This window comes from Sphaeramia orbicularis, chromosome 12, assembly GCF_902148855.1.
Source record: "Sphaeramia orbicularis chromosome 12, fSphaOr1.1, whole genome shotgun sequence".
In the NCBI taxonomy this organism is placed as follows: Eukaryota; Metazoa; Chordata; class Actinopteri; order Kurtiformes; family Apogonidae; genus Sphaeramia; species Sphaeramia orbicularis.
In genome coordinates, this window is record NC_043968.1 from 30,944,788 (window position 1) to 30,961,063 (window position 16,276).

The 16,276-nt window shown below is 40.4% G+C and overlaps 1 protein-coding gene across 1 annotated transcript in view; it reads left to right on the forward strand.

Annotated features, from left to right (window-relative positions):
* The window catches only part of foxp2 (forkhead box P2), a 104,284-nt gene extending 88,400 nt beyond the window's left edge, over positions 1–15,884 (forward strand). The window contains 12 exon segments of the mRNA XM_030149757.1: positions 1,473–1,631; positions 1,633–1,684; positions 2,695–2,709; positions 2,712–2,738; positions 2,741–2,796; positions 2,952–2,984; positions 2,987–3,055; positions 5,560–5,681; positions 6,404–6,473; positions 7,477–7,606; positions 7,609–7,777; positions 12,076–15,884. Coding sequence (XP_030005617.1) covers positions 1,473–1,631; positions 1,633–1,684; positions 2,695–2,709; positions 2,712–2,738; positions 2,741–2,796; positions 2,952–2,984; positions 2,987–3,055; positions 5,560–5,681; positions 6,404–6,473; positions 7,477–7,606; positions 7,609–7,777; positions 12,076–12,220 — 1,047 coding nt within the window. The 3' untranslated portion in view covers positions 12,221–15,884.
* Positions 15,885–16,276: the final 392 nt, after the last annotated feature.

Here is a 16,276-nt window from a genome sequence, read left to right on the forward strand (position 1 = left end):
ATTATCATCTGAACCCCTCTACATCCACCAGAGTATCTCAAACTTGACATTTTATTGTATTATCAACACATGCCACAAATGACCGCTCATACCTCCTCCTGACTACTCTGGTCTCTCAGTGCCTTTGGCTTCTCATTCCCTTCCACCTTTCAAGTTGGTTTTAATTCAAACTCTTGCGATGGATGCATTGCACTTGTAGACTCACAATTAAGGCAATTTGGTTTGAATATGTACGATGTCATTACCATTCCAACTAAATTAGTGCAGAGACTAAAAGGTCAGTTAGGAATTTTCCCAGTCGGTTAGAGCCTCTCACCTGAGATTTGGGGAGGCAAACGCAAAAGTGGTGGAAAAGCTGGGACGATTAGCGAGCACAGTTGGCATTCGTGTCAGAGGTAACTAATGCTCCTTGGTCCCTAATGTTAAAGGAGAGGAAGAGAATAAGCGAACATAAGTGTGTGTGTGTGTGTCCAAAGCCACCAAGTGCCCTAAAAGACTGTCATGTGATTAATGTAGCGAATTAGAGCACATGCAGACTATGCACTGCTACTTTGTTTACACTGCATAGTTGCCTATATAGTGACCTTTGCCCTCGTAGCCTGGTGGTTAGTCTCTTATAACCTTTTACACACTGAAGCAGTGACCCAGGGGTTTTGTTGATGGACCGAATGAGTTCATACTAATGATCTAACCCAGGTCAGCGAAGCCTGCTCATGACAAAGGACTGGATCCAAAAATATTAAGCCTTCAGAAGGGAGATGGACTATGTATTACAATATGTTCATCTTGAAAGATAATCATCAGTCTGACTTTGTTTTCAGCATCTTTTGTTCTTTTTTATTTGCACAACCCACCCTGTGTGGGTTATTTTGGCTGAAATGGAAAAACAGTAGCCCTGTAGTCACCGAGCAACTTCAGTATGGCCTTCTACTTTGGAGGATAATGTCATGAGCAGTGTTGTGGTTATTGACTGGGGTTACATAACCCACACTGACCAGTTCACATTCATAACAAACAAGACTTTTAACTGACTCATTGGTTCAGTGTGAAAAGGATTATGGGTGTCTGTAGAGGGGGAGATGGAGAAGGAGGGAGGGAAGAAGGGAGGGAATGATAAATAGAGAGATAAAGAGAGATGGGGCCAGGATAACACGGAGGGCTGATCGTCGGATAATCTCGAACAGCGTGCTCTAATTAGAATTCTTATGATACAATTTGGTGGTTGTAATTAGTGGAGATGGGCTGGCTCCTCTCCACGAGCCTTGTTAGTAGAAACACAGCTGTGTTAGAGAGGAGGAGAGCAGACACTCAGCTCTGTCAGAGAAACCACAAAATCACACTCCCCTCTCTCTCCCTCTCTCTCTCTGTCTCTCTCTCTCTCTCTCTCTCTCTCTCTCTCTCTCTCGCTCTGTCTCTGTGTCTGTACTTGTCTCTCTCCCACTCACCATGTGCTCTGTATCTCTTCTCTGAAGCTCAACTTGGTGTCCAGCGTCACCATGTCCAAGAACCTGCCCTCAGCATCACCTCCCAACTTACCTCAGACACCCACCACGCCCACAGCACCTATCACGCCCATGGCCCCCATGCCCCAGGTGCCATCAGTACTGGGTGGAGCAAACGTCCCCAGTATGGGGGGCCATGCGTAGACGCCACTCTGACAAATACTCCATGCCTCTGTCGTCAGGTAGGACCAACTACTCAGCACTGAACATAGCACACACACACACACACACACACCACACACCATATATATCCACTCAGTACAGACAGCACACTGAAAATATGAAGCACATCTGTTCACAGCATGTGAATACTGAAAAAAGGTGTTTGATTGTTGGATTCTGATGAAAATTCCTGCTCCAAATTGCAATAATTAAATATGAATTGAGTCTGGCCATGACACACATTTAAATGTTAAAATGTTAATTCAGATCATATTCTAATTCTGATTCGTGCTGTTATTACTGATCTGCCTTGATTTGTCTTGAAATGAAAATTTGCTGACTCGATCACAATTTTTGTCTTTAAATTACACCACTGTACAAACTTGTTGAAATTAAAAAAATTGAACACCTAGCCCTGAACACCACACCATAAAAGCTGCTCATCTATTTTAATTGATTGTGAACACGCAGTGCACATACACCCAGTGAAAATACCCTGATATAAAAACACACAACCTCGGAGTCTTCATGGTCTTGCTCAGTATGAGATGTCTAGTGGGTTTATAAAAGCAGCCTATGTTTATCACTCTATATGTAAATAGACCAGAACTTCCTCTATGCATAAATAATACATGAATGTTATTAAGTTCAAATATGGTGGAAAATACAATATTTATTACATTAGAGACATTCCATGTATAAAGCTTTGCATTTAAACGGTCTGTCTTTGATGTTTATATTTGACTCTCACTGTGTTTAGTGTGAAGACACATAAATTATTCAACCTCACCCTAACTAACTACACGATCTCATTTTATGGATGTATTAGTGTTTAAGATCTCTCACGAGAGAGATTAATTAAAATGCCTTTTGTTAGACATGGAAAAATGTTGAGTTGATGTGCCCCCTCTAACCCCACCCTCAACCCTCTTTTTTCCCCCTCCCTCTCTCCACCCCTCCCCCTTTTAATTTTGTTGAAACCTTGAGTACATTCAATACCTAAAGGAATAAAATTTACCAATTATTTCAGGTGGTGACACAGTATTTATTTTCCAGAGATTGCCCCAAACTACGAGTTTATAAGAACTCAGATGTCAGGCCCCCATTTACTTATGCAACCCTCATAAGACAGGTGAGTGGGAAATAAATTAACTTTGCCTGATTAGATTAAAATTAATTGCTGCATGAATCATGGCGCTCTCTCTCTCCTCACTCAGTCCATTCATGTGTGTGTGCCGGTTACGTAGTCTCGTTAGTAAACCATTATTTGATGTCATCTCATTTCAGGCTATCATGGACTCTGCCGACATGCAGGTTAACGCTTAAATGAAATCTACAGCTGGTTCACACGCACGTTCGCCTACTTCAGACGCAATGCTGCAACTTGGAAGGTAACCTTGATGAACCTTGCCCTCCACACAGCTCTCCATCCCCGCCCCGCTATGACCTTTCACTCATCTCACCCTGAAGGCTGCACTTTTCCACTCACAGAAGTCAAAAATAAAACCTCAGGAAAGCAGATATTTACTCGGCAGCAAGCAATAAGTACTCTTCTCCCCTTCTTTTAACCTCTGTCATGAATAGAGCTCATTCTTTCTCTTATTTATTTTTCCGCCGTTGCGCCTTTTATGTTTGGAAATGACAGCTGAAAGAATTATTCTGCCTCAGATATCGTTTTCTAATTTAGTGCAATTATAGCAGAGGCTTGGCGTGGAGAGGAGAGGGCTCTGACGCACTAATTATACAGCAGCCACTCCATCATCAGCACCTTTTGTTAAGAGGAGACCCCTCCTCCTACTCCTGAAACCACCTCCCTTGCATATCTTGGTTAATTAGGAAGAAAGATGGCTTGTTTGCCTGTTTAACCAGCTCTCAGCCACGTGAAGGGGGTAGCGTCTAAGCCAAGATGCATGCGTGCATTTACACACAGAAACATACAGTATGGCTGTGCATTTGTCTAAGACAGAGGTTAAGGTGTGTTCATGTGGAACTAAAGAGGGAGGAAGTGAGAATTGGCCTGTCATGGAGGGAGCACTCTTTATTTATCCACACAAAAGGGCCCATTTGTATATCTGTCCTTACAACTTTATTGTCCTGTCTGCCTCCACAAAGATGGTAAAAAATGTCTTTCCTGCAGCATGTTTTAGCCAGAAGTGTGTCTGCCTGCTGATAAAGAAAGCCTCACCGAGCGTCAGTGTCTATAGTGTTTTGTCCCGTGGCCCCTCCACGTCATTTGTTAGCCGCCTTTAGCCTTTGTGGCTGCACAGAAGACTGGAGGGAAAACTCACCAGCCGCTCATCAGCATGCAAGACATGGCACAGCACTAGATTTAGCAAAGTGAATTAATTTGGATTTGGGATGCAAATGAGCACATGGGCGTGTGATCACCAATTCAGGAGGGCATGCAAAAAGATCGGTGCCCTTTTCCAGTTTGTTAGGTACAGTACACACCGTGTTTGGACCAGATATGTTCTCTGAGGATTCACAGCAGTTGTTGCATTAGATGCACGAACAACACAAGCACATGCATATGTACCAAATACAGTATATATGTGCCCTTTAAGTTTTTTTTTCTGCCCCGGTCTCCTGACAAAAGTTCCCTGTGATATAATAGAAGTGCCATTACAATGACATCAGAAATATCTTGTGTCGCTGTCTCGCTCCCCACACAATAACCAAGGTGATCTATTTACATCTGCAGCTCCACAATTCCCTTTGTAAGCATTAGAGGGATGATCAGCAATGGACTTGTCATTTGATTAACAGAGAGAATTTGTTTAAAAAAAAAAAAAAAAGAGGAATAGAAAAGAAAGAAATGAAAGGTAGTTTATATCTTAGCTTGGTCTCATCAGCTCAGCAGAGGGATCTACCCCCCCACCCCACTTCTTTCTCTTTTCTCTCACCCAGAAGCTTATTAGTTCTAACTATATAGCATGCATAATAAAACTGCTCATTTGCTCATTAATATTAAAATTATCATATTCAGAGCCATGGGCATTAAGATCAATCAAATCCTGGGATTTTCAGGTCAGATGCAAGATCTGCTTATGAGTTTTTTTTTTTTTTCTTTTATTCTGAATCCCTTTTTCTTGGAGAAAGAGCAGTACACACCAAGCTAAAGGAGATGATAAATATGAGCAGCAGGGATATTAAAGCCAAGGTTATTATTTGGAGAGTATGAAGCATGTTTTAATTATGGTCATACAGTCATATTAATTTAAGAAGGGGGTTTCCAATAGGTTTTCCTTATTTTGTAATTAATGAACACCTTTGTTTTATTTTACTAAAGCTATATCCTGTTTTAATTTGGCATGAAAATGTACAAGCAGTAACAGTTTTGATAATAAATTTAAAAGATAACTGTCAAGTAAGCTGAATTCAACACCAGATGTGACACCACATGAGGAATATTTGGACATATAGATGTCAGAGACAGTTCAGCCTAATCCTCCTTAGTGACATGCACACACGTGTTCTCAGACACACACTCAGACACATGGGCCTCCTGATGACTGTCTTTTTTCTTGCTGTACTGTCATCTTTAAAGCGATATGTCCATTAAGAGCAATGCTTTTCTGGAGCAGAAAGGGTTACTGACATCACCATTATCAAGGCCGGCATTACACTTCTGTCACCACCATAAGCCATTCGCTATGCTGATTACCTCCTTTAGCCTACTTACTCTGATTGATATGTACTGTGTGCAGGACTTGTAAGAGCATTCGCTCTCACTCAATTTTTACTAATTAAATCATGGTGCATGAATGTTGAGAATTTTCTTCCAAAATGCAAGAAAAAAAATCAATTTCCAAGGCTCTTTTTTCTTGATGGATAATGAATGAACGTGAATTCGTTTTACCTCATCCTCTGACCTGTGTGTCATGTCTCTCTGCAGAACGCTGTTCGCCACAACCTCAGTCTGCACAAGTGCTTTGTGCGTGTGGAGAACGTAAAAGGGGCCGTGTGGACAGTAGACGAGGTGGAGTACCAGAAACGCAGGTCACAAAAGATCACAGGGTAAGAGATCTGTCACCTCCGATTAGACCCAGACCTGAGAATCAAAGACACCTAGAAGATTATGACAATCACACAGCCCAAATTCAGTCCTCTTTTGAAACACCCATACATTTATGTAAGATAAGAGCCTATAATTATAATTTTAAACATGTATGTACATTAACATTATAGTGAGCAGAATTTTTGAATAAGGTGTTTCTGGTCATAAAAAGAAAGCAGTGAAACTGGCTTACATTTACAACAAAAAAAATACATTATATTGGTGATAATTTTCATTTGATATTAGATGGATCTTAGCCTTAAAATTTAGTATCTGAAGAAAAAGAAATAAGTGAGAAACAAAGTTACGGTGTGGGGAAAACAAGCAGAAAGCTGAACTGGTCTCCTGGTCAGTGAGTCCTGTCCTGGTGCCCACTTCACATTGTTGCTGTATTTCCAGCACCAACACAAGAAATGATTGTCTGTCTCTAGAAAAGGATCCATGCTTAACTTCAACTGAGAGCTTTATTCATTTAACATCATATATACACCTATAAAATATCAGTCTTCAAGTTGATGAACAGTTTATAATATGTAATGTATTCGTAGCTACTTAGTTTTATTCGCTTATGCGTCATATTTTCAATTTAACATAGAATTAAATAGGCTGTCACACTGTGAACTAATTTCTTTCCTTCTTCTGTTTTGTGTTTTATATATATATATGTATATAATGCATCCAGAAGCCCATCACTTGTCAAGAACCTGCCCTCCAGTCTTGGCTATGGAACTGCACTAAATGCCAGCTTACAGGTATGAACAAAAAGCCTCTGAGAACAACTGACTCACCAGCTGCCTGTTTATTTGACTGACAGGCAGGACGGCTGCTAGACTGATTGACCAGCTGAGTGACTGCATGAGTGTGGCTGCTGTGTACAATGGGACTCCATATTAGTACTGCATAAGAGGAAACAAGTTTTTTCTCCTCCTACTCAGATTTTTTTTTCTTTTTCTCTGTTTGTGAGTTGCCGTGTCTCACCTCACACCTTCCTCTCTCTCCTTCTTCTCCCCCTCTCTTTCATTCACACTGTCAGACTCAGAAGGCCACCCTGTGGTCGAATCAGGAACCAACTCTCACTCTTTCTTTTCCTTCTTTTTCCTCCTTTCAGCCATGGCAGACACCCTAGATTGATAGCGGCATGTGCAAATGCAAGGGCATGTGCATTAATATTTATCTAAGCTGTCATAAATGATTTGGCTTCATAGTGTACGCCGGCGAGGTGCTCATGGCAAAAACTTTAAAAATTTAATCACTGTATATAACTTTAATGCGCAGCAGGCGAAAGTGTCAGGAGTTTTTATTATTTTGAGGTAAAGTTTTTGGGGGACTTTTTTAATAGCCACACCACACAAGGGGATATGAATGGCAGCTGGGGGGAGGTAGTTGTCAGCAAGGTGTCTCAGGAGAAAAAATAGCCTGCAACAGAATAAAATAATGGGGACTTAGACAACTGTATTTTAATAATGATTATGTTAAATATTTGAGTAAACCTCAAAACATTATTCTCACACCTGCCTCTCTTTTTTTACGCTTTATTCTGCCTCCAACTTTATTTGCCCTCAACGTCCCTTTGACGTAGTTGTGATATGATCATGTCTTCTTCTTCTTCTTTCTTTTTTCATTCAACCCTAATGCAGATAATCATAAATCTTCAATGTTTCTCCATCATCATTTTCTTCCCTACCTGTCCCTCACCAGACACCATCGTTTTCCTACACTAATTCTCACTCTTCTCCTCTTCCTCCCCTCCTGCAGGCTGCCCTGGCGGAGACCTCCCTGCCTTTGCTCGGGACCCCCGGTCTCATGAACAGCAGCGCCGCAGGCCCATTGGGTTGCCACGGCCTCCTGGGAGGAGATCCCTCTGGACTGACAGGTGGAAGTCCACCTGTCTGCTGGGCGGGAGTCCACCAGGACTACTGGGTGGCAGTCCTCCTGGTACACTGAGGGGAAGCCCCCCATCCCTGTTGCAGTCCGCCCATGAGGAACTCAACGGCACGCTTGACCACCTGGACACCAACGGACACAGCAGCCCCGGTTACTCCCCCCCAGTACACATGTAAGAGAATCACACCTACGACCGAATCCCCCTCATCTGTGCACACAGACATTCAGACTTACATCATAATTAACCCTTCGTCATAAATCAGTAATACTTACTTTTACTGAAAATATTTTGTCTGCTTTGATTATTATTTAACACAATAAGGTGGAAAAATTAATATCCTCATATCAATTTTTTATCAGTATTTAATTTTTGTCTGAAATTTTCAGTACAACCGAGTACACTAAGTGAACTCATCAGCCTTTAATGCAGAATTCTTTCCTCTTCTCTCATTGCCGCATTTTAGAGATAATTGTGTCATACAGACTCACACATCACACATTTTTATGAGCACGTATTTAGAATTCAAGCCCTTGTTGAATACCCACCACCTCCACCGCTACACTGGATTCACTTAACATCCTTATGCCCTTTGTTAGTGTAATTGCCTCATATTTAACCTACAGTACCAGTATTTTCTACAGTTTGTCGTGACCTGAGGGCAAGCTTCAATTTACAGCATTTCTTTTCAGTGGTACTATGTTTATACCTGAGGTGAGCCTCATATTTTGGATAACAGTTCATTTTAGTCTATTAATAGGCTCCATTGCACATTCTTCTTTAATTACACCTTTGTCTGCATTATAAGGGTTTAGCTGTGGTATTTTATGTAGACCTGTATTTATTAAAATGTAGCAACTGTAGCATTAATTACTTCTAAAATCTCTCCCTTTCCCTTCTGTGTTCTAATGGTGCTGTGAGAAGAGGAAGACTGTTTTTAGAAAATTGATCTGATGTGGGCTTTGGAAAAGTCTGAAACAGGTGCATTACTCGAGTCACTGGTATGACACATATGCACCTGAATGTCATTGTGGTAGCAGAAACACTCGGGCTATATTCTGAAAAAAACATACAGAAATTACACATTAATGATACTTATCCACTGCCCATCACAGCTCATGTTCACTAAGCACTTGTGCATTGGCTCAAGGATGCACTCTTCTTGCATGTGGCTTTCTGGTGTATCTGGGAGAGCAAAGTAGTGTTTGGTTAGCACTACCAGACATCTATACATTAATCTATTTGGACATGTTTACTCCTCTCTGAAATGGGGAGTTAAGTGGAGCAAATCTTATCAGCTCCAGACAGAATCCCAGTGTTACCACTCCCTTAGGTCATTTAACTTTTAGTAACAGTCCAGCATCGACTCCTCTTTCCTCTTTTGTTGCTTTCTCTTTGCTCTCCCTGGTCATACAGCTTTGACATAGACATGACGGGATATGTAAGATGAGATGCATCCATCCACCCCTCTGTCTCTCTCTCCCCATCCCCGCCTGCCTCTACACAGCCACGACAACCTCAAAATGGAAGAAATGTGTTTTTCATGACTGGCTTTTCAAAGACGTGTTTAAATAATGGAATGGCATGTAGCACTAAACTAAATAGCGCATCACCTTGAAGGCCTTTCTCAGGAGAGGAGTCTGCAGCGCAACTAAGTAAATCCAACAATTAGACAAACCCCTCCTTTCCCACAAAGTCTAAAGGTTAATGCTATCTGCTAAACCCCAAACCAGATCGCCCTAGGCCATGCTGGGTGTGTGTGCATGCCTGTGTGCATGTGTTTACACATGTGTATGTGCTTTGGCTCATGTACACCCTAAGGGGTATGCTGAGAAGACACAACGCTTTACAATAAAATTTAGCAACATTTCTTCACATGTGATAAGAGCAAATAAAACCTACTTAAAGTCACAATATTTTATCAGCTGAGTCTTGTTCTGTCATGTGTAATTGTTTGGTGACCGCCCCTCTTTTGTGTTAGTTAATGAATCATAGTGAGATGTTATGAATGTCTTTGATTGCACCCTTTAGTCCTCACCCTGACTCTGCCTTCCCCTCCTGCTCCCACCCCACTCGTCCTCCCCTTCCTCACCACACCACCTCTCCTGTCCCCCAACCTACCATTAGGCCTGTGGACTAATGACCTTATTTGCATCCCTGACATACCTCTGCATGATTGCTGGTGCTAATCTCCAACTGATGTGAGAGCAGGCATCTCAAGAGCACACACACATACATACCAAGAAGCACGTATTTATTACACCGCAAAGTCCAGCGTTTACTCCTGAGTGACTCAATAATGGCAGCTACCCATTAAGTACTAAATGGCTCATCCACATATTTTAATAAAGTGTCAGAAAGCTCAGGTCTGCGAATATGGCCCTGCATATTTTTCTTCAAAGCCTTACAAACACCTAATGAGCTGCATATTAAAAGCACAAGAGAACAGGCCAGGCCTTAGCTTTGTGATATGTCTTACACCTAACTCGCTCAATATATCAGTGTGACACATTAATGTATACGCTAGAATCTTCTATTTTGACTTCTGTTTATGTCTAAAAAAAATCTAAACATTTTCCAAGTTTGTGTTAATTTCATAAAATGAAGCTTACATTGCACAGGCCGTTTTTTTCTGGATAGGTTTAAACAATAATGTACTTACACATTATCTGCATTTGTCATAACATATTTTAAAACATTTTAAATTTTCTTAAAATTTTAAAATGTTGAATTTAAGACTGAAAGTACATTTACAGTTATTCTGATTAAAAATCTGTAGAAATACAATTTATTATTGCGTTAAAACAGCTTTTTTCTACAGGTAAAGACTCAAAAGCTATTCTTAAAATGACTATAAAGCACAAAACAAAGAATATGTGTAATTATGTATTAAAAAAAATAATAATAATGACACCTTGTCTGTCAGTTGATCAGTATTTCATTATTTAACTTTTATTTCTCTAAATAACATCCATGAACTTTTAAGTGCCCCTAATAATTGAATGTAATATATTTAATATAGTAACAAATAAAATAAGCACATTTTATTTCTTTTAATACATTCCACTTTTTAGGCTTGTACAGAATTGAATATGTAAAAAATTAAGCTTTCTTATTCAGTCGACTCCACATCTCCATATTTGTTGGTGCTGGCAGGTCAGCGGGTGCAGAGTTTGTGCTTTCTGTCTCTGTAACCTCTGTCTAAGGTGTTTTTCTTTTAGCTCTCGTTGCCTCCGTGAATCTGAAGGCAGAAACAGAAATATTCATCGCTCCGCTTGCATCCTGCTAAGATCAGCCTCCTCTGTTCATCCCACCACATCAGAATATTAATTTACAGTATTTGGCTCTGAATATTAAAGTCATCTGTACCTTTTAAAATTCTTTTCATATTCAAACCCCCCCCTCCTCCCTCAGCAGTGATGAAGGCAGCCCAGGAGAGAGGCTATGAGACGCGTCCTAACGTACTACTACTTGATAAGTCCGCCTCTCTCCCCACTCTCCTCTTTCAAAGTCTAGGGGGATTTTCTGATGCATCCGATGTGTCAGAAATAATTAGGTTTTGTCAGATTTATCATCGTGGCACAAACCCCTCTCCCGACTAGGGCCCCAGATCATGTTATGCCTTGTTTGTATGTGACAGCATTATTATTCTTGTTAGTCGCCCAACACTTCTTTTTCCGCCCAATCCTCTGTTGTTCTGAAGGGAGAGGCGTCCTACCCGCAATGGTTCTGCTTCCTGCCCGCCGCTTATTGACAGTGGCTAAAGATATTCATCCATTTAGAGTTAAAAACATGTATCATGGTGTCCGAGCGAACTGCCGGGGCTGAAGTTGATTAATGGCAGAACCTAGCTGCCGGTTTTTCCTCTTGAGGAGCGACATGCACAGCCCCTGCATATTAACGAGTGGCTGCGCTTTCTATTAACTAGATAAAAAAGCCTCTCCTCTGCCTTTGCTCCAGGGGGCTCAGGGATGAGAAATTCTCCATTATTTATCATGTGGCCTGTTTTTTTTCCCCTTTTTTCTTTTTCATGTATTTCAACCTGGTGTCATCAGTAAACTTTTAAATGCCAAACATGTCCTGGAACATCACAGCTTATCGGCCTTACAGAGGCCATGTTTTCATGCAATTTTCATGCGCTTACTTACAGTAGACATGAGGCATCATGTCGAATTAGTGTCTTGCAAACAACATGGTTGTTATTTCTCACAAGATAATGCATGTAATGGCCGTCACAGTTCTTCTTTTGACGCAACAAAACATTTGTTAGCTGAGCAGTACTGAGTTCCTGACAGGAAAACTCTATTATTCTGGTGATAAATGGCATACTCTTATTTTTTCCAGCTTCACATCACAAGTTGTTTTTTGATCAGGGTAAATTTAGTTGTGAAGTCCTGGTTGAAAACATCTGGAAATTGTCATAAATCGGCTATGAAAAGCTAATATTTGCTGTATCTGTGATTGCACCGTAGGCCACCAGTTCACGTCAAGGAGGAGCCACTTAACATGGAAGACGACGACTGTCCGATGTCACTGGTGACGACAGCCAATCACAGTCCAGAGCTGGATGATGACCGGGAGCTTGAGGAAGGGAACTTATCAGAAGATCTGGAGTGACTAGGATACAGTTTTTGGTCGACGTATCCCTTCACCCAGCCGCACTGTTTCTCTCACACAGACCTCCTGCAAGACTAGAAAAACCACTCCACAGTCTAAGAAACCACAGCTGACTCTCTCTTTGTCTCTCTCACCACTGGGACTATTTATTGAGCATGAATCCGGATGGAGACTTGTCCAAAGGAACTCTTTGTTGCAGCCCTTTGGAATCCCTAAACATGACAGACATGAGATGTCTGATTAAAAAATTAACTCTCTGAGACCTGTTTCATTAGAGATGGCGTGGCCACACACAGTACAAGGATGATGGACTCATGGATGGGGGGAAAAACATGAAACAAATGAATAAATCATGTTCAGTTGAAAGCTAGCGGCCTCATATACTGCCAAAAAGGAAGACGTTTTATGTTTGTGAATAATCCAACCCACAGTAGTTGTTAATGTCTAGAGACAATTGCTGGTTCAATTCAAGTTGTTGCTCTGTTATCATTTGCACAGGAGTAGTCTCAGAAATTTGTGTCACTGCCTGTATGTCGCTACTATTATGAAAACCAGTATATTATTTTCAGCTTTTTCCATTTTTTTATTTCAAAGTATAATTTTAAACACCACCAACTGTAAATGCCATTCCCTAAATCACACCAGTAAAGGAACTGCGGTACCAAGACTGTGGTTGCAGCTGTCCAAAAAAGAGAAAAAAAAAGGAAAAAAAAGTTGGCTTCCAGTCTATTATATGTTTGTGATAAAGAGTCAAAAAACTGGAAATGAAGTTGGGAAAAAATACTTGTTTGTGTAAAGCACCATTTACAAAACAAATGCATTTCTGCATAATTTTCTTCTTTGCTGTTCTCCTTACCTCCTCGTTCTAAAGCTTTGTCTACCTGCAAACAGTCACAGGCAACAGCTAGAAACCAAAGCCAACACTAGCAATGGCCAATAGCTTATAGACAGAAGCCACCAAACTCCTCTTGGTCCGTCTTCTGTGACTTTAAACTAGTACAAAGAGAAGCTTTTGTTCCGCAAACTACCTTCGAATAACCTCTGGGATTGTTTCATTTAGCCCTATACAAAGATGATTGCGCTAAAGAGAGAGGGGAAATAAATGCTGATTTTGATGTGTAATTTGATAACTCATTGAGCGTCCACTTTGGAGTCTAGAGGAGATTTTCTGCCAGGTGTGTGGTAGGTAGAAGGTGATCCAGGCAATTTGTGCTGATGATTTGACTGGCAGAGAGCAGCTAACTGCAAAAGTGGATTATGACCAAAACAAAACATTTGTGTATTCAATGGAAGTGCAGAATCATTGTGTTGTTGTAAAGTTTATTTTGATTTTATTTTTTTCTTTTCTATGCATCACACATACAGGTCTTTTTTTGTTGTTGTTTTTGTTTATTTTTGTTTTGTTTTTTGTTTTTTTCCAAACTGGTGAATATGTAGTGTTCTAAGTGGGACTGTCAAAATAACGTCACGTCTTATTTCCATGGCGGTTTTGTTCCAAGCCGCGTCGAAACCGAAACTGAAAACAACGCTAACCAAACATGAAAAATATCTAGTGAAGCCAAATAAGTCATAATTTCAAGTTGATATGAAATGATGTGGCTTGGTTACCATGTAAAAGCAAATAATAATAGCCATGCAGATGAGGATATCTAAGGTGAAAGGTAACCTTTTCTAGGTGATATTTGCTTTAACTTGCCATCAAATGCTCATTGGTGTGGTTTGTAGCTTCTTAACTATATGGATGCAACCAGTGTTGGTGGAGGAGGTAACATCCTCACTGCACTGTTGTACTCTGTATAGGTAGCCAGCTTTTTTTCTAACACACTTCGTATTTACTGAGACTAAAGAGAGGTAGTTGTTGTGGCGACTACGTCCCATCATTTCCTTCACAGCTAATGTCATCTAGAAAAGTGTTGTTGCTTTAATGGTCATTTCTGTTTTCAGTAAACCAAAGTTACACAAAATTCTGCCTCCTCTTGTATGGGATAAAGAAATGATAAAAACAACCACACACACCCTGTCAGAGACGAACACACACATGCAGACCTTTAGCTTTAGGTCTGCTGACATTATTGTTTAAAGCTGCAGGAAACGCATGGTGTCAAAGAACCGAGCGGTGGTTTTGTATTGTGCTGTGATGACCAGTGTGTCTGCCTGCTCAGACCAAAACAGAAACACAACATGCGTATGTTGTTTTCAAGTGTTGTGCCAAGCTGGAAGAAAATGGCTGCAAGAGCTTAACACGCAGACATGTGCAGTACTGTACGAACACACACTAAAAGTAAAAGAATACACACACTCACACATACGCACACATACACACACACATGCCAGTTCCACGTCAAGAGGGTACTGGGCCCAGGAACAAAGCTTATCCCTTCAATACTTAGCTGGAGTCAGCAAAATGACTTGAAGACGACGTTCTTAATAATCTTATCACACCAAATAAAAAGGACGCTGCGTCTTTCAAAAAAAAAAAAAAAAAAAAAAGGGTTCTCCTACCACTTTCCCAAAAAGGCTTTCTAAAAGCTTCTACCTCTGCACAACAAATTCAGAACAATTATGACAGATTGCACGAGTTATTAGAATGCCACAAGAGCTGTTACACTTTACTACGCTTGTCTCATAGGACGTGGCTCAAACCAACGTTTACATTCCCTGCGTCAAGATATGGAAGATTTGCATTGTAATAGGTTGTCCTCAAACATTTGTAGAATGATAATGTATAGATTACCTGTAAGGGAATATTGTGTTTTTAAAATGCATGTCTAAAAATCATTTGGTGGACTGGAAACAAGAACTAATAAAAAGAACATAATAAAAATCTTTGGGACGATGGCCTACATGTACGTACAATGCATAGGAGTGCATTACCTCAGATATACTGTTTTGGGAGGGATAAAACCTGTCAGCCACAGAATGCATATTACCTGTAGATTTGCATGGGTTTTGTATAAATTAAGTAAAAAAAAATGTCTAAAATAGTTGCTTGCACATAATACCAGAAAGACCTCCAGAACTGCGATCTGCTCCTCCACTAGATTTTAGGATTGTCTGGATTTTCTGGGTTGATTTTGTCTGTATTTTGATAACTGTGCATACTTATGTAAAAAAATGTTGGTGGACCCATAAATTTACCAGACTTTTTTCTAAGAGGAAAAAAAAATCTCAGTGTTTCTTTTCTGACTTACCTGAATTTTTACTGTTTCTCTCTCATTGCTCGCTAAGAATAGCAAACCTGCTTTTTCTGCATCTGCTTTGCGTAGCTGTAAGGCTTAACCTAATGTGTGTATTTATTGCTTGTACCTCTGTGCATACTTTATGAAGCATTATGTCTGGCAGTTGAGTCATGTATCCTTTCTACTGCTATCCTTCTCTAATAATTGGGAATATGATCCCCCTATGTATACAGTAAATTGGGACTGTAGCAAACATATGTTTATGTAATTGGTGAAAACTTTTTCGTTTGTTTGTTTCATTTCCTTTTGATCGAGATTCAGCTACTTTTTTTGATACTTTTCATTACTGTGTACTGTGTCCATACGTTAAGGTTCTCTGACATTAGAAGGTCATGGTTGAGAATTGTAACAGACGTTATTATTTTCTGTATTCATGGCATTTCACTGCTGAATAAAATAAAGGACCAAAACTTGGAATTTGAAAAGCAACTGTCTACCTCCAGCATCAGAGAGTAAATTTTTTCCCCCTGCTCTTACACATATATCTTTTATCCTACAAAGGCACAGCCATCAAAATGTAGCTGGCATTACACTTTTAACGTTTCACGAGCTGCTTCTTCAGAGATGTGAAGGAAGGGGTTGGAAAAAAACAATTAAAGTTTAATGTATATGTTACAAGTCTTTGTTCCAGCTTCCAGCACCTAGAGTCTTGTTTAGAGGAGTGGGACAAGGCACTCTGTTGCCCACCCCTCTGGACCTGTAATGGGTTTAGCCTTTGTGTGATTCAAGCCCTTTGCCTCCATGTACCACAAGCATGTCCCAGAACACACGGAAGCACCGCTGTGTACTTCTGAAAGGCTTGTGTAAGAAATGACTT